Source organism: Podarcis melisellensis (assembly GCF_964234715.1).
Source record: "Podarcis melisellensis genome assembly, chromosome: 14".
Lineage (NCBI taxonomy): Eukaryota > Metazoa > Chordata > Lepidosauria > Squamata > Lacertidae > Podarcis > Podarcis melisellensis.
Genome location: NC_138546.1, coordinates 48543048 through 48563824, shown reverse-complemented (window position 1 = coordinate 48563824; position 20777 = coordinate 48543048). Strand labels below are relative to the sequence as shown.

At 46.8% G+C, this 20777-nt stretch overlaps 1 protein-coding gene across 7 annotated transcripts in view; it reads left to right on the top strand.

The window, feature by feature from the left end:
* Positions 1–20777, top strand: part of TLN2 (talin 2) — a 185369-nt gene that overhangs the window by 97738 nt on the left and 66854 nt on the right. For 6 of the 7 annotated variants that reach the window (XM_081887549.1, XM_081887554.1, XM_081887548.1 and 3 more), the window contains exons 10-22: positions 1718–1873; positions 3008–3109; positions 4184–4260; positions 6007–6187; positions 7403–7516; positions 8414–8522; positions 9869–10077; positions 11892–11990; positions 13228–13395; positions 14317–14611; positions 16010–16179; positions 17610–17738; positions 18576–18689. In XM_081887549.1, the coding sequence (XP_081743675.1) occupies positions 1718–1873; positions 3008–3109; positions 4184–4260; positions 6007–6187; positions 7403–7516; positions 8414–8522; positions 9869–10077; positions 11892–11990; positions 13228–13395; positions 14317–14611; positions 16010–16179; positions 17610–17738; positions 18576–18689 (1923 nt within the window). The remainder of the gene's footprint in view (positions 1–1717; positions 1874–3007; positions 3110–4183; positions 4261–6006; positions 6188–7402; positions 7517–8413; positions 8523–9868; positions 10078–11891; positions 11991–13227; positions 13396–14316; positions 14612–16009; positions 16180–17609; positions 17739–18575; positions 18690–20777) is intronic. The other variant, XM_081887553.1, reaches the window with a different exon arrangement.

The window sequence follows — 20777 nt, the reverse complement described above, 5'->3', positions numbered from 1 at the left end:
AGTGTTAAAAACAATACAGCATTAAATAATAAAAACTTCCCTAAACAGGGCTGCCTTCAGATGTCTTTTAAAGACACGATAGCTGCTTATTTCCTTCACATCTGAAGGGAGGGCGTTCCACAGGGCGGGCGCCACTACCGAGAAGGCCCTCTGCCTGGTTCCCTGTAACTTGGCTTCTCGCAGGGAGGGAACCACCAAAAGGCCCTCAGAGCTGGACCTCAGTGTCCGGGCTGAACAATGGGGGTGGAGACGCTCCTTCAGGTCTAATGGACCGAAGCCATTTAGGGCTTTCAAGGTCAGCACCAACACTTTGAATTGTGCTCAGAAACAGACTGCGAGCCAATGCAGATCTCTCAGGACCAGTGTTATGTGGCCACTCCCAGTCACCAGTCTAGCTGCCGCATTCTGGATTAATCAGTGAGACCTACAAGCAGGACCTCCCCCCTCCAGCAGTTTCCAGCAACTGCCACTCAGAAGAACGCTGTCTCTGACCACGGAGGCACACCAGAGCCATCATGGCTAGTAGCCACTGGTAGCCTTCCCTGCCTCTGGGAGGCTGGTGCAGGAGAGGGGCTGTGTGTAACACTGTGGGAGGAGTTTCTGTCTAATTGGTGCTGCCAACAGGGCTGTGACTCTTAGGGAAACTGAGGCAGACAATTAACTTGATCCTTTGCTCCAGTGTGGGATTTACTTTCTGTATAAGCTAAAAATTAAAGGGGAAAAATACTGGATGTACATTTCCAAAAAACAAATAAAATAAAACCTACATACAGCAACAGTGTTTTGTGTTTGTAGGCTCCTATGATGTAAGTAATGGGCCCCGCCTGCTAGCCTGCTCCCTAAAATACCACTGGTTTGCTCCTTTCTGTATATAGGATGCTTACATTCTGCATGGACAGGTTGCATGGCCACATGGGCAAATGGCTTTAGATTCTTATTAGGTCCATCAGTTACCATACAGCATATATTCAGCACAAAAAAGCAGCAACAATTTGTTGTTGACAAAGGACAGCTGGACATGTAAAGGGCCTCATTACCTTCAGGAGCTGAGGGCCTCATCAAACCTAAATCCGGCCCTGCTAGGCTCATTTGTGCCTTGAACATCTAGTTGAAACTGACTAGACTTCCTTGTTGTTTTTGCTACTGCCAGGAGATGTAGTGTTGCGACATTTAAAATATTGAATGTTGTTCTTTTTTTGCTGCTACATTTCCTGTATTTTATTGTCATTATTAAGAAGTTATTCCTGTAGTTGTTGATTTTTATGATTTCTCAAACATCGTAAGCCACTGTGAGCATAATTCTTTGCAGAGAGGCAGCATGCCGTGACGATGGTGAACAGCTTAAGCTGTTGGTTAGTTCTTCTGAGTGTTTGTTGGTTTGTTTATTTTTAACTTATTTCACAGAAATTATATGCTGCTGACTCAAATAAAAGACCCCTAAGCGGTTTGCAAAAGACAATGTAGAACATTAATTTTTTTAAAAAACACACACACAAATGAAAGCAGACATTAAAACTGAGTTGCATTTATGAAATAGAGAATGGAATTTGTAATTTTAAAACAGGGATACATACTAACAGCACATGCAAACTGCAGGCTTAGATTGGTATGTTTATTTCGCCTACCAAAAGCTCACTCCACAGGTTCCCTCCCCCCCCCCATTCTGAATGGAGACTTGTATCAGCTGGTCAGTTCTTCATCCATTCTTCCTTCGCAGGAGAAAATGAAGGGGAAGAACAAGTTGGTCCCTCGTCTGCTGGGCATCACGAAGGAGTCAGTGATGCGTGTGGATGAAAAGACCAAGGAGGTCCTCCAGGAGTGGCCGCTGACCACTGTCAAGCGCTGGGCGGCCTCACCAAAAAGCTTCACTCTGGTAATCGCTTTGTGAGGGAGAAGTGAGATGGGTGGGAGGAGTTGCCTCATTGTGGTGACTAAGTTTCTACCCTGATGGTCAGTCTCCTCTCAACAGAGGCCTTGAGGCCTCCAGGAAGGATGTGGAACTGTGGTCATCCAGGTGTTGTTGGACTCCAACGAATTTAGATTACTTTAACGTGTTATATGTGGGGCTGCCTCCGAAGACAGTTCAGAAACTTCAACTGGTGCAGAATTCAGCGCCCACTGGTGTCACTGAAGCAACAAGGCCAATACTGTCCCAGTTTTTCAAACCCATTTGGCTAGTGATAGCCAGCTTAGACCAATGTCAAGAACACCCACAGACCAACTCTTTCTAAAAAGTCCTGTTACATCATTCTGATGCCAATTCCTGCCTTCATCTCTCCCTCCCTTGCAGTGTCACCTGAAGCAGGACACTCCCAGGGGTCTACTCCCGGGAGTCTTTGGCACAAGGGTCTTCCCTGTCATCAGCTACTTGGTCCTTTTAACTGGAGACACTTCCAGGGATTGGACATGGGACCTTCTGCATGCAGAGCAGGTGTTCTTCTGCCCAAAAAGCTGTGGCCCCTTCCCACACCCTACTAGATGGGAACCTGATGTGCTTGGTATTGAGCCCCCAATAGAAAAATAAAATTACAACCTGGTCTGATTGCGCCAAGTTCATGAAAACAGAGTTGGCAGTTACTCTGGAGGACCTTGTTCTGCCTCCATTGCCCATCTTCAGGCCTTTACACTCTGCTTCTGTTTATCATCAGTAGAATGGTACTAATAGAGAAGTGGGACGTGGGTGGCTCTGGGGTCTAAACCACTGAGCCTCTTGGGGTTGCTAATCAGAAGGTCAGCAGTATGAATCTGTACAATGGTGGTGAGCTCCCATTGCTCTGTCCCAGCTTCTGCCAACCCAGCAGTTCGAAAGCATGCCAATGCAGGTAGATAAATGACCCAGAAAGATGTCTGTGGGCAAATGCCAGCTCCCTCAGTCTGAAGTGAGATGAGCGCCGCACCCCATAGTCACCTTTGGCTGGACTTGACTGTCCAGGGGTCATTTACCTTTACCATTTTACCTTACTAATGGCAAATTACTTTAGAAATAATAAATGTCTCATTTCCTTAGGATTTTGGGGAGTATCAAGAAAGTTACTACTCGGTGCAAACCACTGAAGGGGAGCAGATCTCTCAACTAATTGCAGGTTACATTGATATCATCCTCAAGAAGGTAAATGCTCTGATGACCGTCGGGAAAGAAACTATGTCATGCGGTTTTGTTGAAAGATTTCTGGGTGTGAAGCTGGGTCAGTGGTATCAGCTGGGTTTTATGTATTTATTTACACTAATGCATGGGAAGGCAAACTCTCAATACTTTGCTGAGTGGGAGAGAAGCTGCCAGATTTGCCTGGGGATGGAAAGTTAGGGCCTGATACAGCCAAAATATCATTTCCCCCCCTCCTAACACTCCCATGGGTTCCAGTAAGTGATGGAGCTTCCAGGGCCCGGCCAGTGGACAGAGATCTGGGGCTCCACACAGCTCAGGGGTTCCCCAAACAGCCCAGAAACACCATGGCTGAGGCACTGTTATTTTTCTTGAAATGCTGGCTTTGCACTTCAATGATGATGATAATAATAATAATAATAATAATAATAATAATAATAATAATAATTCTAGACTTGCATTGACTCTCCATAGCACAGAGCAATAATAATAATAATAATAATAATAATAATAATAATAATAATAATAATAATAATTCTAGACTTGCATTGACTCTCCATAGCACAGAGCTTTGTGTGTTCTGTGTGCCAGTCCAGCGCCACTTCCTAAGATGTCCAGGAAGTTGGTATGCACTGCTGGAGTGGGGACGGAGCTTTTATTCCACAGCATTTAAAGAAAAATTAAAACCTCCTCAGCCCCCACATACAATAAAATAAGGTAAACAGCACAAGCCCTCCTGAGCTCACATACCCCCTGCCCTTTTCCAGGTAGGGAGAAGGATAGAGTTGGCCAGAGGGGCGGCTGAGATGGAACATACCTGGCCTGAAGACGCCATCAAACTTGGCAGCGCTCACACGAAGCGTCTATGTTATAGTCAGGCGCTCCACCTCTTCCTGGCTCTCTGGCTTCCCCTAAGAGAGTCTGTGGGCAAAGTGACTCTCAGAGTCACATAGTGTGGAGTCTGCAGCCAAGGGTAGATTCCAGTGTTTCAGGACAAGCAACTCTTAGCTTGTAAAATAGGCTGCATGTACAAAGAGGAGGTGATGGCTGAAGTTCTTTCTGGTGTCTCCTGTTCTGCAGAAGCAAAGTAAGGACCGTTTTGGACTGGAGGGGGATGAGGAATCCACAATGTTGGAAGAATCCGTATCGCCTAAAAAGTATGTTGTTCTGCATAACATAATTGCAAATTAAAATCTTTAATTTTGCTGTGTTGAATTACATAACCTCTGTCCTGTAACTGCCCCAGGCTGTGTAAATGTGTCAGCCAACAAGGAGCAGCCATTGGTTGTGGAGCTTTTCCCTCTATTGCATTGCCCCAGTTAACGCAAAACCAAGCAAAAACCCTTTACTGAGATGGTTCCATGGAAATTTGGAATTCCTTGGGAAATTAACAAGAATTCTTAGAGACCTTAGAAGGTCATTAGTGGCAGGCAGGCAAAGCACCCTCAAAAGAGGCAGGCGGATGAAATATTTGGGGTACCACTTTTTATTTGCTTAGTTTAAAAATGAAAACAAAAAGTGGGATGCTGTCAATCTTCCCTTCAGTGTGTAGCTGAGCTAGAAAAGTACAACACAAGGAATGCACTTTTATTTATAAAAGTATTTGCATACCTTAATTTAAAAATCAGCATGGTTAATAATAATTATTATTTAATAATTATTTCTACCCTACCCATTTGACTGGGTTTCCCCAGCCACTCTGGGCGGTTTTTCAACAGGACATTAAAAACAGAATAAAACTTCAAACATTAAAAACTTCCCTAAACAGAGATGCCTTCAGATGTCTTATAAAAGTTGGATAGTTGTTTATTTCCTTGACATCTGACTGGAGGGCATTCCACAGGAAGGGCACCACTGTTGAGAAGGCCCTCTGCCTGGTTCCCTGTAACCTCACTTCTTGCAGTGAGGGAACCACCAGAAGTCCCTCGGAGCTGGACCTCATTGTCTAGGCTTGACGGTGGTCACAACAATTTTGCATAAACCATATGATGAAAACCATATGAACAAGTTAAAATCAGAAATCAGCTAAGTGTTGTGGAAAGACATATTCCAAATTGTCTGCACAGGCCTGGCAGAATAGAAGAATTTTCAGCAGGCATTTAAAAGTTGGCACAGAAGTCACCTGCTGAATCTCTCTTGGCAGGGCATTCCACAAGGCTTGGCCCATGGCACTGAAGGCTCAGTTTCTTGTTGTTGTCAGATGAGCCTTGCCGGTGACATTCCTGCAAATGATATTAGTGATCTGGCTGGGATAAAGGTTTGGGTGGTCCCTGAGGTACCCTGGACCTAAGTTGTTCAGGCTTTGTAAATTAAAGCAGGGACCTTGAACATGGCATGGTAGTAGATGGGCAGCCAGTGCAAGTGCTTAAACAATTGGGTCACAGGCTCTCCACCAGATGCCCCCATCAACAGTTTGGTCACTGCTTCTGCACCGGCTGGAACTTCCAAAGAGGCCCAAATCTTCATCATTGACTGGGGTGGGGAACTTCAGGCCCCTGAGGTCAATGTTGCCCTCCAGGCATCTTGGTTGAGACCCTCAGGCTTCTCCCTAGGCCCTGTCCCTCCCTGGCCCTGCTGTGCATCCTTCTCAAGTGCTTTTGCTGGGCTGGAATGGAGATGCCTCTTGCTTGCTTGGAAAGAGGTGTGTATGTGTAGTATGTGTAGTACTTCCGGCTTTTGATTGCTGGAATGTGGTGTACCCCACGCAATCTGGCTGGAAACTCTGGGTTCAGCACCCCATTAAACCACAAAGGTTTTCAGTCTAACCTGCTTCACAGGATTGTTGCAAGGAAAAAAGGGCAAGAGAACGGTTTTTCTGCCTTGAGCTTCTTGGAGCAAGGTAAAAACAAACCGGGGGGAAATCCACAACTTTTTGCAGTTGCATCTCATGCTTTCCTTTGCAGATCGACAATCTTGCAGCAGCAGTTCAACCGAACAGGGAAAGTAGAGCATGGCTCTGTCGCCCTGCCAGCTGTCATGCGTTCAGGTTCCACAGGGCCAGAGACCTTCAACGTTGGCAGCATGCCTTCTCCGCAGCAGCAGGTGACCGTTGGCCAGATGCACAGAGGGCACATGCCTCCCTTGGTAAGCAACCCTCTGGCCTTTTGTTATTCTCCCCACCAACACGTAACCTCTTCCTGGTTTTTACCTGGGGCTTTCACCCTTCTGAAGATGCTCTTTCAGAGCTTCAAGACACAAAGGGGGGGGCAGTGATGCCACAGGCAGAAGGGTGCTCGGAGCACAGGAACCAGCCTCATAAGAGGCCAGGCCATCCATTGGTCCATCTGGCTAGTTCCATGGCTTGAGCTGTGCCTCAGTTGGGGATACTGGCTGTAGAATGTCCTGTAAAGATCGACTGTGATTTGGGAGCAGAGGAGTTAAAACTCTGAACAGCCTGATTTTCCCACCCTATTACTCGCTTCTTCCAAGGACACATCCCTGTCATGTCATGCTTCCGGCAGCTAAGGAGCTGAAGACAGAACTGTAAAGGAACAGACTTATAAGTTCACAGCTTCTTACTGCCACTGTCAGCCAAGGATCATTATTCCCGGCTGAGAGGTACATTGAAGCATCAGGATGTTTCGTCTGTTTAGTTTTCCCTCAGTAAAACCTTTTAATGCACATGCCAATCAGCAATTGAAAGCATTTGCTGATGAACCTGGTGTGGTGTCAGGACTCTGGGAGGATTCCGGTCACTTATCCCAGAAGAGATTCAAAGCTGAGTTTGTGTCCTTCATCTGTGAACAATCATCAGGCTCATCCATCACAACAGCCTTTGTACTGGAAGGTGGCGAACCACCTCAGCTTTCCCCAGATTTATTCAGAAAGAGGAAAAGGTCAAGCCAGCAGTGGGGAGCCTTGGACCCCTGTGCCAAACCTGCCCCCGGGGTCACAACCCTCACCAGCCCTGCTTCTGCCTGAGTGGGATGTGACTGTCTCTAACCGAGGCGGCTTTAGATGTGACCCAATGAATAGTGCTGGTGGTGACAGGCCGCTCCCACCCACCTGCCCACCCTGATGCAGATATTATCTCTTGCTCTAACAGTTGTTGACAGATTTAGTTGTGGTAGAATCCCCGGCGAAAATAACCTCACTTGACTCTTCCTCCTTGAACTGCCCAGCACGGATTCCTCAGAGCACGCTCGGCTGATCTTTGTTGCTCTTGATTATTTGACCTCATTATGTTTGCTGCGCACTCCTCATCTTTGGGGATGAGGTGTCTTTTTCTGAAAATCTCTCCCAAGAGCTGCCTGTGAGCTGCCCCTGGCACCTTTCTTCCTCCACCTTCTTCCTCCCTAGACCTCTGCCCAGCAGGCCCTGATGGGAACCATCAACACCAGCATGCATGCGGTTCAGCAGGCCCAGGCCGACCTGACCGAAGTGGACAGCCTCCCGCCGTTAGGAAACGACATGGTAAGTCCGGGGCCAGTTAAGCAGAGCAAAGTCGTTGCTTCAGGCGGCAGGTGTGGAGGAGGGGAAGGGGGACAACACGCATCTGCCATTCCCCTCTGTTGCAGATTGAAGTTGTCTTTTCACATGGTAGGTGATGCGCCCCAAAAACTAACCTGCAGTGGAGGACGCCATCTCATCCCATTGCCAGTACTGAAAGGCCAACCTCATTCTGAACATGAAATTGAGGGGTGTCGGGTGGGTCTCTTCTTACCCTTTGCCTCAGACAGCAAAATGTCTTGGGCTGGCCAAGCAGAAACCTAATGGAGGTGGGCTGTGTGATAGTTTGCTGATTTCCCCACGCATCCAGATGCCTGTGCTGCATTTTGGCAGGACTTTCAAGAAAATGTTCTTTCGCCGTTATGCAAAGCGGTGTTAAATCTGGCAATTCGCAGCATGCAGTTGGGTGCCCCTCCCTGTAGGAAACAACCAGATTCATCAGTCTGTGAACAAGCCCTTTGTCAGCTCTTGTTACAGTCTCACTGGCGCTGAAGTCATAGATCTGCTCCATCCTGATCTGTGTAGATTTTCTGACAGAATCCACACAAATGGTCCAGACAGAGCTTCCCCTAAGATACAATACTTTTCATGGCACTTTCCTGTAAAATAAACATTTTTCCTGTAAAATACATACTGTTACTGTTTTGCATACCTTGAATCTGGAGAAATGCATCATCAATTGTGTTTGTTCTGTGAGCTACTTTGGACTACCGAATCCAGTCTATACACTACAAAAGCAGACTGAACAAATTCCTACCCAATCCCTGCCTCTGACTTGAGCCTACTCACTTTCACTGTCTCACGGGTGCTTCTTGCAGGTGGCTATGCATGTTGAAGCTGACCTTTTCTGTTGCTTTCTAGGCTTCCAGAGTTTGGGTTCAGAACAAAGTGGATGAATCCAAACATGAAATACACTCTCAGGTTGACGCCATCACTGCAGGAACAGCTTCTGTTGTGAACCTTACGGCGGGTGAGTTGGTAGTCGCTGGTGTGCAGGTACCTCTGCAGCGTCATGCTGGCTTATGGGTCATTCAAGAGCCTTCCCTTCTGCAGATGGCTGCAGACCTTCATGCAGGAGAAATGGGGAACTATGGGTGGATTCAGATGGCAATGCTAAAACATCATTTGGAACTGTACAAAGAAGCCTAAGGAATGTAGGAAGCTGCCTTAGAGCAGGTCAGACAATTAGTCCAGATTGTTCATTTGTTATTTACTCTGACTGGCTGCAGCTCTCCAGGGTCACAGGTAGAAAAGAATCTTTCTCATCGCAGATTTGGAGAAAGTGGAGAAGGAAAAGTTTTTCTCCCTGTCTCGTAACACTAGAATGTATGGTCTTCCAATGATGCTGAACATTGGATTATTCATGCAGCACATAGTTTAAAAAATATAAAATATTTTCTTGATTTACAAAAATATGTACGTGCATTGACTCTCTTTCAGGTTGTAGAGTCTTTTCTACAGATGAGTTCCATTTGATGTGAGACATTAGTGTTGTGTACAGTATAAGGTGGGGGAGGGAGTGGTAAAGCTTATATTCTTTTACTTAGTGTGTGCATTTTGTGTCAGTGTCATGTGGGTAAGTTCTCTTTCTTTTCATTTATTATTTTCCTTGGCAGTGAGGGGTGGGGCTGGCCATGGTTGGTTGTCTTTAGTTGACTGCAGCGAGAGTTGTTTGCATGTGGGGGGATTGTTGGGTCAGGTTAGCCATGTTAATTTGTATGCTTTCAGTGGGTTCTTGTTGTTGGGCTGTTTGTGTAATAAAGGGGAGCTGGTTTGTTTTGTTTTCTTCTTGTTTTTATTATGTACTTTGTGGTTTTATTCTGTAATTCTATGCTGTGCACCACCCTGAGATCTTTGGATGAAGAGTGGTATACAAATATAGTAATAATAAAGTGTCAGTGCAGTAGCACTAAAACCTTAGTGCAGAGATGAAGACCCGAAGGCCATTCAGAAGTTGTTGGGACTACAGCTTTCATCAGCCTCGGCCAGCATGATCAGTGGGGAGGGACAATGGGAGTTGTAGTACAACAGGGCACCAGGTTGAGTAAGGCTTCTATAAAATATAGGCTAGGGACACGGAACCTGTGGATCTCCAAGTGTTTGTTGGAGTCCAACACCCATCAGCCCCAGCCAGTGTGTTCAGCTATCATGAATGATGGGAGTTGTAGTCCAACAACATTTGGAAGGCACCAAGTTCCCAAGCCATGACTTAGTAAACAAAAGGAAAGAAAACATTGTTAACTGCTGGTCTCTGTGTTGACTTTAGGGGCTATTCATTTACTGGCCCATCCGTGGCTGATCCTTCCTGTTTGGCAGGTGACCCAGTTGACACGGACTACACTGCTGTGGGGTGTGCGATCACCACCATCTCTTCAAACCTCACTGAGATGTCCAAAGGAGTCAAGCTTCTTGCTGCGCTAATGGATGATGACGTTGGAAGTGGGGAGGACCTATTGAAAGCTGCCCGCACCCTTGCAGGAGCTGTGTCGGACTTGCTGAAGGCTGTGGAGCCAACGTCAGGAGAGGTGAAGTCACAGAACTGACTCATAAGCACAGAGATCTGACACTAGATACTGGGGAAAGGATATGTTGAAATCTGTGAAAAATTGCACAGTTGCATTTTTTTAAGGGTACTTCCCAATGGCAAGATGATGATGTCGCTCCTTATTAAATGGTTGGGTAGAGCAGAGTTAGTCAATGTGGTGTGCATCTTGTCAAATGTCCCCAGCCTGGTGCCCTCTATTTGGACCTCAGCTTGCACCACCTTCCTTCACCATTGCGCATGCTGGCTGGAGCTGATGGCAGTTGTGGTCCAACTGGAAACCAAAGGAGGGCAGAGAGCTCTTGTGCTCGGGTCTTGCTTGCTGGTTTCCCACAGGCATCTGGTTGGCCACTGTGAAAGCAGGACGCTGGAATGGATGGACCATTGGCCTGATCCTGCAGGCTCTTCTTGGGTTCTTATTTTCCACATTGACTACCCCTGGGCTAGATAGGGTTTTGGCCCTGACTAGTGGTTTGACTTTTCCTGCCTTCTCCTTAGCCCACCCCATTGGAGTGGCTTTCCTAGGATTTTCATCTTACTAGGTCTTATCTTGAAACCAATAATCTGTGCTGCTGTGTTCTGTGTGTGCCTTTCTCTTCCTCTCAATCCCCCAAATGACTTACCAGCTGTTAACACACATTCTGCCTCTCCCATGGAGCTCTCCAGAATTTCACCAACTGGGGCATGCTCAGAATTTGCTCATGCTCTCACTTCAGCACAGGGGTCCATGCATGCAACCCAGCAAGGCTTCTGTTAAGCTACAGATGGCCTGAGCTGTGTTTTCCCTACTGGAATTCAAATCCTTAGTCCTGTATGTGTATCACAATTTCATACAGGTGATGCTCACATTGATAACTCCTTTCCCAAAATTTTGCTTCACGTTCGCTGTTCTGAAGGATGTAAGGCTGATAGTCAAAACAGGAAGTGCCATATTAAGGTAGCACTATTATTGGCCAACCAGATGCCTGTGGGACACTCACAAGCAGGGTCTGAGCACAGGAGTCATTCTCCCCTCCTGTGGGTTCCAGCAGCTGGCATTCAGAAGCATCGCTGTCTCCCACAGTGGAGGCAGAGTAACCAGTAGCCTTCTCCTCCATGAATTTGCCTTTTAGGCCAACCAAGACTTCACAAATAGTGTGCAAGCTTTGGAGTTCTCTGCAAGAGTTCTGGGAAGAGTTACTGAGAACCTGAAAGCTTACACATTATTTTGTGACATTTTGGTTCATCCAATAAAGGCATTGCAGGGATAAGGAGTTTGGAATGAGTACTAAGTACATACCTCTGCACAATGATAGTTTTCTCTTGCTTTCCTGAAAATTGATAATGTCTCGCACTTTTGGCAGTGCAGTCTCTGGTGCTGACTGGCTAAAGTCATGTTCAGTTGTGCAAAGAACCAAACAGTTTTGCAGTCTGGTTTCTATGAGGGAAGGGGAAGCCGTCCGTTCAGCTGGGATTAAAACCTTGCACATTTATAGGTTGAAGACCTAAGAAGTGATGTAGGGGCATTAATGGGACAAGGAAGCTCAGATGAAAAGAGACTGAAGAAAAGGTGTAAAGTTAATAATAGACTGAGGGTGGGTAGATGAAGACTGAGACTTGAAGAAATAATTTCCTGGCTGATGATGATGCCTTGTGTATTTAGACTATAGTTGGATCAGCTCATTTTGGATAAGAGGCCTGCTCTGTACAGCAACATGCTCTATCGATGTTCTGGAAAACAAGGGATCTGAGAAACTCACCTCCTTGTATTAGCCTGGTAGCTTAGCTTCATAATCTCTTTCTCTTCCCCCTAACTAGCCTCGCCAGACGGTCTTGACAGCAGCCGGGAGCATCGGGCAAGCCAGCGGCGAGCTTCTCAGACAGATTGGAGAAAATGAAACCGATGAACGATTCCAGGTGAGGGCATTTCCTGTGCTGTTCCTTTTCCAGCTTGGATTAGAACATTGCTGTGAGCGTCTATAATTCAGAGGCACAACTCCCCTGAATAAGTTTTCAATTGGTTACTCCTGTGAATTTTAGCTGATTATTCCATTACTCTGTTGATTTAAATTTGCACATGGGCAAAATTTGTGTATGGGTAAAGCAATATTTCTGAAGCAAGAAGCATTTTTATTTGCTTTTGTCTCTAGATGTTAGGCAAACACTAGGCAGTTAGGAGATTGGTCTAGGAGGTTTCGCTCCTGTTTATGACTGAGAATATCTCCTTTAAGATGGTGCATTTCAGGTTCGGCCTTTTCAAGCAGTTCTGCTTTATATTTATCAGCTGCCCTGTTAATCAGGAATGCCATTTTTAGTCAATTAAAACTGGTTAATGTAACCAATTAATCAATTAAATATTGTGGCCCCAATATAAATGTTTTCAGTACCATAAGTACATATTCTGTTCTTACCTTTAGCTTTATATTATTATCATCATCATCACCACTACCACCACCACCATTATTCCTAACTTCTGTCGTTATTATTTTTTAAAGTGTGTTTTGGCTTTTAGCCAGTGTGGTGTAGTGGTTAAGAGAGGTAGACTCGTAATCTGGGGAACTGGGTTCGCGTCTCTGCTCCTCCACATGCAGCTGCTGGGTGACCTTGGGCCCGTCACACTTCTCTGAAGTCTCCCAGCCCCACTCACCTCACAGAGTGTTTGTTGTGGGGGAGGAAGGGAAAGGAGAATGTCAGCCGCTTTGGGACTCCTTCGGGTAGTGATAAAGTGGGATATGAAATCCAAACTCTTCTCAGTGGTTGTGCATCTGCTTTGAATGCAGAAGGTTTCAGGTTCAATCCCCGGCATCTCCAGATAGGTCTGTGAAAAGTCTCCTGCCTGGACTCCTAGAGAGCCACTGCCAGTCAGTGTAGACAGTATGGAGCTCAACTGATCAATGGAACTCATGGTGACTATATGTCTTCTTTTTTCAATACACATCCCCTTTTTCATGGCTAGAGCCATCATAGCAATCCATAGTTAAGAGCAGAAGTCGGCAAATGTGTCCTATTTTATGCTCTTCAAAATCTGGCAACCCTTTCTTTGGTTCCTGTGTTATCATTGGCATACGCTTTGTGATGATAAAATGATGTGTTTATGTCGGAGATAAAACTGAACTAAGCATGAATCTCTTCCTTGACCCTCTGCCTTCTCCAGGATGTGTTGATGAGTCTTGCCAAAGCAGTCGCCAATGCCGCCGCCATGTTGGTGCTGAAGGCCAAGAATGTGGCCCAAGTGGCCGAAGACGCGGTTCTGCAGAACAGGGTGATCGCTGCTGCCACGCAGTGTGCCCTCTCCACTTCTCAACTGGTGGCCTGTGCGAAGGTGCGACTCTGGTGTCGGTGGGAGGTTGGAACCCTTGCAGAATAGTAGCTCCTCGTAGACAGGAGTTTGACACAAGGCAGAAAGAGACCCAGAGAAGTTAATAAAAAAGGCCCCAGGAGCTGTGATAACTGCATTGCAGAGGGTTGGACTAGATGACCCTCAGGATCCCTTCCACCTCTGTTGTTCTATGATCCATGAACACATCTGGGGCTGTGCTTTTTTATTTAAAATATAAGCATCACCGGAGAGTGCAAACTGTTTTCTCAATGGATGTTGACAATATCTAGCACAGTCTTCAACATTCTGATACTGTCCTAATGTGGATTGCAGCCATTGGACCTGCTGAATGAGGCTGATGGGAGATGCAGTCCATCAACATCTGGAGGCCCCCATTGGCTCCCTCTGGGTTAGGCTGCAAGACAGCAGTGGGCCCAAGACCTCCCACCGCCACCTGTGTATCCCGTGTAGCAGGGTTTTATCCTATTGATCCCACCCCTCAAATGGAGTGGCTTACAAAAAAACAGACACACAGGCCTTTTCTGCCATGGCTCCCCGTTTGTGGAAGGCTCTCCCCAGGGACGTTCATCTGGTGCCTTTATTATATATTTTGAGGCGCCAGACAGAAACATTCCTCTTCAACCAGGCCATGGGTTGATCAATATTCTACTCTACAGCCTTTTGTGGAAGTTATTGTTTCTACTTATTTGTGCTTTTATCTTGTATTCTTATTTTGTGAACCACCCTGAGATCTGTTGATGAAGGGCAGGATATAAATCTGATAAATAAAATTCATTGGGTGTCCTTGGGACATTCAGTCCCTCTCTCGGCCTAAATTCCCACACAGAGTTGTCGTCAAGACTAAGTGAGGGCGGGACAGCCAGCTCTCCTGTGTCCAACATGGCGGCTGTGCTTCCGTTACAGGTCGTGAGCCCTACCATCAGCTCCCCTGTGTGTCAGGAGCAGCTGATAGAGGCCGGGAAGCTGGTGGATCGTTCTGTGGAGAACTGTGTCCGAGCCTGCCAGGCGGCCACAGACGACTCCGAGCTGCTCAAGCAGGTCAGCGCAGCTGCCAGCGTGGTGAGCCAGGCCTTGAATGATCTCCTGCAGCACGTCCGCCAGTTCGCCAGCCGGGGGGAGCCCATTGGGCGCTATGACCAGGCCACCGACACCATCATGTGTGTCACCGAGAGCATCTTCAGTTCCATGGGGGACGCTGGTAAGCTGCTTGAATGCGGCAGGTCAGCCTTGATTGAGGCCAAAGGGGTGGGGGGTTAGTTTTCGTATTGCTCTTGACCTCCCTCGCAAGGTTGTTGTACGGATTATATACAGTGCTATCTAAGTGCCTGTCGTTGTTATTGTTTCCGATATTTGTAGATTGCCATTCACCATTATAGATCAGTAATAAAATGATGCCTCGGTCAAATAGTGTGGTGTTTAAAACAATAAAAGGCCACAGGTAAGAAGGTGAAGTTGACCTAGTACAACTTACTTAAAATGCCTGCTAGAATACAAGTATTGTATGCACACAATGATAAATACTGTGTATACAACACTAAATGAGTGTAAAGTCCAGAGCAATGTTTGTTACAGTACATGCAGGAACATTATTTATTTGGAAATGCTACATCCCTGTCCTTCGGGAAATAGATACATGCTCAAAGAACTTACGAAGAGCCCTGCAGCTGGATCCGACTGTGCTTTCCACAGCGGCCCACCAGGTGCCATTATGGGGAGCCCCCAGTAGAACCCAAACAAAAGAACAGGGCCTCTCCCCACCTGTGATTCCTCCCAGCAAGTGATATTTGGAGGCGATACCTGGAAGTAGTACAAAACCACTTGCTACCAATAGCTTCAAGAATTTGTCTGGTCCTCCTTTAAAGTTATTTCTGCACAGCCCATGTGAAGGAGACCTCCTTTCACCCTCCTTAAATCTTCCAACATTTGGCTTCCTTGGGTGGTCCCAGCTGGGTTCAAGAGAGAGAGAAAATATAGCATATCTAGAATGGTGAAAGATTGAGTAACGGTCAGATATTTGTTAATATGAAAATCAAAACTTTGCACAATCTAAACAGAAATGAAATGATCCTGTCATGGCAAGTTGATTTGATGGGAGGTTTGTGAGCCACACCGTCAGATGGGGGTGTCTCCAGGTGGTGCTGCCACAGCCTGTGGAGGTAGGGCCTTTTCTGTGGTGGCCCACCTTTTCCCTGGGATTGTTTCCCCTCAGAGCACAGTCTGGCCCTGCCCCGGATGACATCTTGGCACACTCTTGCATTCCCATGCCTTTGATGGGGTTTCATTTATGTAGGTGCTTCTAATTCACTTCTCTCTGCCTAAGTTATTAGTTGCGTTTTCATCTTATCATGGCAACACTTTGTGTTTGCACCTATAGATGTTTCCTTGTAATGTAAAGACGGTTCTGAGGAGGGGCTACACAAATGTTTTCATAAACAAATAGATGTGACTAAAACAGCCTGTGGTGCTTTTCAAATGTGTTCCAAACATCCCATCAGGATGGTCACAAGAGTTGGTCAGGAAGGAAAGGGATGTGTCTGAACTGAACACTGAGGGATAAAGGAGAGATAAAAAGCAGATTTTTAACTCAATACTGTTGTAGGTGAAATGGTACGGCAGGCCAGGGTCCTCGCTCAAGCAACTTCGGATCTCGTGAACGCCATGAGGTCGGATGCTGAGGCAGAGATAGACATGGAAAACTCCAAGAAACTTCTGGCAGCTGCGAAACTTCTGGCTGACTCAACAGCCCGGATGGTTGAAGCTGCAAAGGTACTCAGCACAATTTGCCAGGTTGAAGGGGAATTATGGATTGATGAATTAGAGGAGTGGCTGGATTAGATAGATATACCGTAAATTTCGCTCCATAACACGCAGTTTTTTTCTCCTAGAAAGTAAGGGGAAATGTCTGTGCGTGTTATGGAGCGAATGCCTACAGATGGCGGGGGAATTTGCTGCAGTCGTGAGCAGTCCGTGGCTCGCTTTGAAACAGCAAAGCGGGTGTAAGCGGCTCCTGTCAGCTAGCAGAGCCGGGGAGGAGGGAGAGAAGCAGAGCGGGAGTTGGCTGCTTTAAAACAACCCCATGCTCTCTGTCCCTGCCTGCAGTTTTTTGCTGTCCGATTTTGGATTAGCCACTGCAGGGGCTGTGTGTGTGTGTGTGCTCCTCCTCCTGCTTCCCCTTCACTCTCCCAGCGCCCCTGCGCTCTCCCTCCGACTTTAGGATTGACACTGTGTGTGTCTCCGTGTGTGTGAGGGCTCCTCCTCCTGCTTCCCCTTCACTCTCCCAGCGCCCGTGCGCTCTCCCTCCGACTTTAGGATTGACACTGTGTGTGTGTGTGTGAGGAATCGTTCTCCTTCTCTTGCTTCCCGTTCACTCTCCCAGCGCCCCTGCGCGCCCCTGCGACTTTAGGATTGACACTGTGTGTCTGTGTGTGTGTGAGGGCTCCTTCTCCTTCTCTTGCTTCCATTCACTCTCCCTGCGCCCCTGCACTCTCCCAGCGCCCTGCGACTTTAGGGCCAGTTCTGTGTGTGTGTGTGTGTGTGTGTGTGTGTGTGTGTGTGTGTTTTGACCTCACTGCGCTTGTTGGGGAGGAGTGTTGGTCACAATTTTTCTTGATTTGTCTCAGAATGGTTACTATCATGGTTTCCTTGCCGGGGAGGAGGGATAGAAGCAGAGCCTGCTTGTTTTAAAGGAGCAAAGCCGGAGAGGAGCCTCTCCTGCATTATTCGCAGCATCCTTCTCCACACCCCCCACGTGTGCTCCTTGTCCCTTGAGTGTTTTTCCTTCCCTCCCCACTTAAAACGTGGTTACAAAGCACGGATCCACATGGATCCTCAGGATTTTTGTATTGGGCTACCCCAAACTCACTGTCAGATCACATGTCTGTGGCCACAGCATGAACCACAAAAATCATACATCCACTGTTTCGTTTAGAATATTTCTTTCTTGTTTTCCTCCTCTAAAAACTGTGTGCGTGTTATGGTCAGGTGCGTGTTATAGAGCGAAAAATACGGTATACATTTAGATGACATTCGCATGCAGCATCTAAGTAGAAATCTGTGCAAAACATTAACTGGTTTGAAGCAGAGCATCAGAAGTGTTCCTTTTCAATACTGTAAGTGGCAGCACTTCAATCTCTCTCTCTCTCTCTCTCTCTCTCTCCTATTTCCTCTGTGTATGTGCATGTGATCAATTCTGCCAGGGAGCTGCCGCAAACCCAGACAATGAGGACCAGCAGCAGAGGCTCCGTGAAGCAGCTGAAGGTCTGCGAGTGGCCACCAATGCAGCCGCTCAGAATGCCATCAAGAAGAAAATTGTCAACAGATTAGAGGTCAGAATACAGCCTGGGAACCTCTTCTTGTTTACCTTTCCCAATCAGGAACATCACAACATTCACCAGCCTGGTGGCCTCCAGATGTGTTTGACTACAACTGCAGACTGTGGGGCTGATGAGGCCTCCACCCTTTCCCACTTGACCCGTGGGGCTGTTTTGACCACCCTCTGAAGTGTTCCTTTGCAGCCATGCATTTACATTTACTGTACCTGTCATGTGGCATCAGGTGATTGACAGGTGGAGGGCTGGCCGCTTTCAGATCTGACTCTGACCAAATGTGGTTGCCCACCTGTGAACTACAAATCACATCAGCTTCAGCTGTGATGGGCTGAAGGGGCACCATGTTGGCGAAGGTGTGCTCCAACGTAGACTGGAGGGCAGAGAAAAAAGCATTTTGTTTTCCTGCCCAGCTGACAAAATCACCCTCTCTTATCCACTGCAGTCTACACTTTTATGCAGGTGTAGACAGACTTCAGGCTGATGGGATCTACTTTGTTCCTTAGTATAACCTCTAAATCCACCACAGGCAGCCAGGTGCCAAACATTTGCAAAGGGGAGCTAATATATACTTATAATTAAGGGAGGGTGACTTCAAGCAAACGGTCAGCCCAGCATTTATTTTTTTCCAATAACAGACTTCCTGTCCTTTTGCACACAAATAAACGCCTCCAGATGTTTCTTCATTTTGACAAGTAAATATAAGTATGCATATATGTTGCAAGACAGAAACTTACAGGTGTGTTTATAGAAACTGATCTGCAGCAAATCACACAGATTTTCCCATTGCTCTCAGTCTCTCTTAGCCTCTGCTTAATTGCATTTCCTTTTTTCCAGGTTGCTGCTAAGCAAGCAGCAGCAGCTGCAACTCAGACCATTGCAGCCTCACAGAACGCAGCCATTTCAAATAAGAACACGGCAGCCCACCAGCAACTTGTCCAGAGCTGTAAGGTAGGCAAGCTTGAGATGGCAAAATACTCTTAAGCACCACTTTCCTCCTCCCCAACCAGAATGACCAGCACTCATCGATGATGGGAGTTGGAGTTCAACAACATTTTTTTAAAGAGCCACAGTTTCCCCATCCCTGGTCTAAGGGAATCAGGGCAAGAGGGCGCTGCCTAGGCCAGTCTTCCCCCCCCCCCACCTTGTGTCCTTTCCGTGTTTTGGACTGCAACTCTTATCAGCCCTGGCCAGCGCTGGTTGGAAAAAGCTGGCTTAAGCTGAACTAGGAGTGACATCTGCACAACTTTGGTTCTTGATTCACAACTGAGCATGGACACTGTTTTTTCCCTTGCTGCTCAGTAACCACAACCTCACACCATTGTTTGTACCATGTGTAAATTTATGCACACCTAATAGGTGAATCCAGTTAATCTGCCAAGGTTTCTTTAACTGGGTGGGTAGCCCTTTTTCTAAGTTTTCTCATCCATTGTCCAACCTTGAAGCATGACAGACAATTCCATGGATTTCTGCATGCAACAGAAGTGGCAACAAGTCTCATCTTCAGGGCCACAAGAATACCCTCTGCTCACACTGGGGAGAAGTTGGCTTCTAGCCTGGACAATCAGAGGCAGCCTGAGACTAGCTGTTGGCTGCAGTTGATTCTGCACTGGCAGCCACCACCTTTATCTCCGCTACTTGGAGGTGAATTGCAAGATGTCTGGTAGCTTTATAAGGAGGCAGGTCTGCTGGCCGTTCTTAGCTGTAGCTCTATGGAATCCCCATGCTATATCTCTGGGGGAAATGAAAGGCCATTTGCTTCTCAGTGTCTGCTGTTGGAGACAGAAAGGTGGACTAAGCAAACTATTATTATTATTATTATTATTATTATTATTATTATTATTTCAAATGTTTCTTATCTGCTCTTCATCAAAAGTTTCCAGGGCAGCGCACCAAAGTCTGGATAAAATTATTCACACCCAGTTTACTGGGTGACTACTGTAGTCCATGTGTTGGCAGCCTTGAGGTTAGATTACTCTATGTGGGGTGGTACTTGATCCTGTTTTGGAAGTTCCATCTGGTACTGAATGTGGCAGCCAGATTGTTGATGGGAGCTTCTCAGTCTTTTGGCCAAGATCAAGTGGGTGATGGGAGCTTCTGGTTGAGGACATGTGACATCATTGTTAAAACAGCTGCACTGACGGACCATCTCCTGCTGAGCCAGGTTCAGGTTTCTTGTATTAATTTACAAAGCTCTAAACAACTTGGGTCCAGGGTACTTTGGGGGCCACCTGAACCCTTCTATCCCAGTTTGATCACTGAGATCATTTGTAGGAGCATCACTGGTCATTTCCCAAGTTGGTGAGGCTCATTTGACAATAACAAGGAATTGAGCCATTAGTGTCATCTGCCCAGTCCTGTGGAATGCTCTGCCACTAGAGATTTGGCAGGCGCCTTCAGTGCCAACTTTTAAACACCTAATGAAAACGTTTCTATGCCACCAGGCCTATGCAGGCAATGAAGAATACATACTTCCACAATGGTTAATCACCTTATGTCTTAAATTTCTAATGGTTTTCATTGTACAGTTTCATGTTTTAATGCTGTCAACTACAGTAAGGTAAAGGTACCCCTGCCCGTATGGGCCAGTCTTGACAGACTCTAGGGTTGTGCGCCCATCTCACTTAAGAGGCCGGGGGCCAGCGCTGTCCAGAGACACTTCCGGGTCACGTGGCCAGCGTGACGAAGCTGCTCTGGCGAGCTGCCACCAGCGCAGCACACGGAAACACCGTTTACCTTCCCGCTATAAAGCGGTACCTATTTATCTACTTGCACGTAAGGGTGCTTTCAAACTGCTAGGTGGGCAGGAGCTGGGACCGAAAGACGGGAGCTCACCCCGCCGCGGGGAACCGCCGACCATGCGATCGGCAAGCCCTAGGCGCTGAGGTTTTACCCACAGCGCCACCTGCGTCCCTGTAAACTACAGTACTTATGTGATAAAAATACATCAGTGTAAAACCAACAAGCAAACATAAAGATATGAGCTAAGCTCAAAATCAGAAAATGAAAGAGCAGTGGAAGGCATAAACATCTCATAAA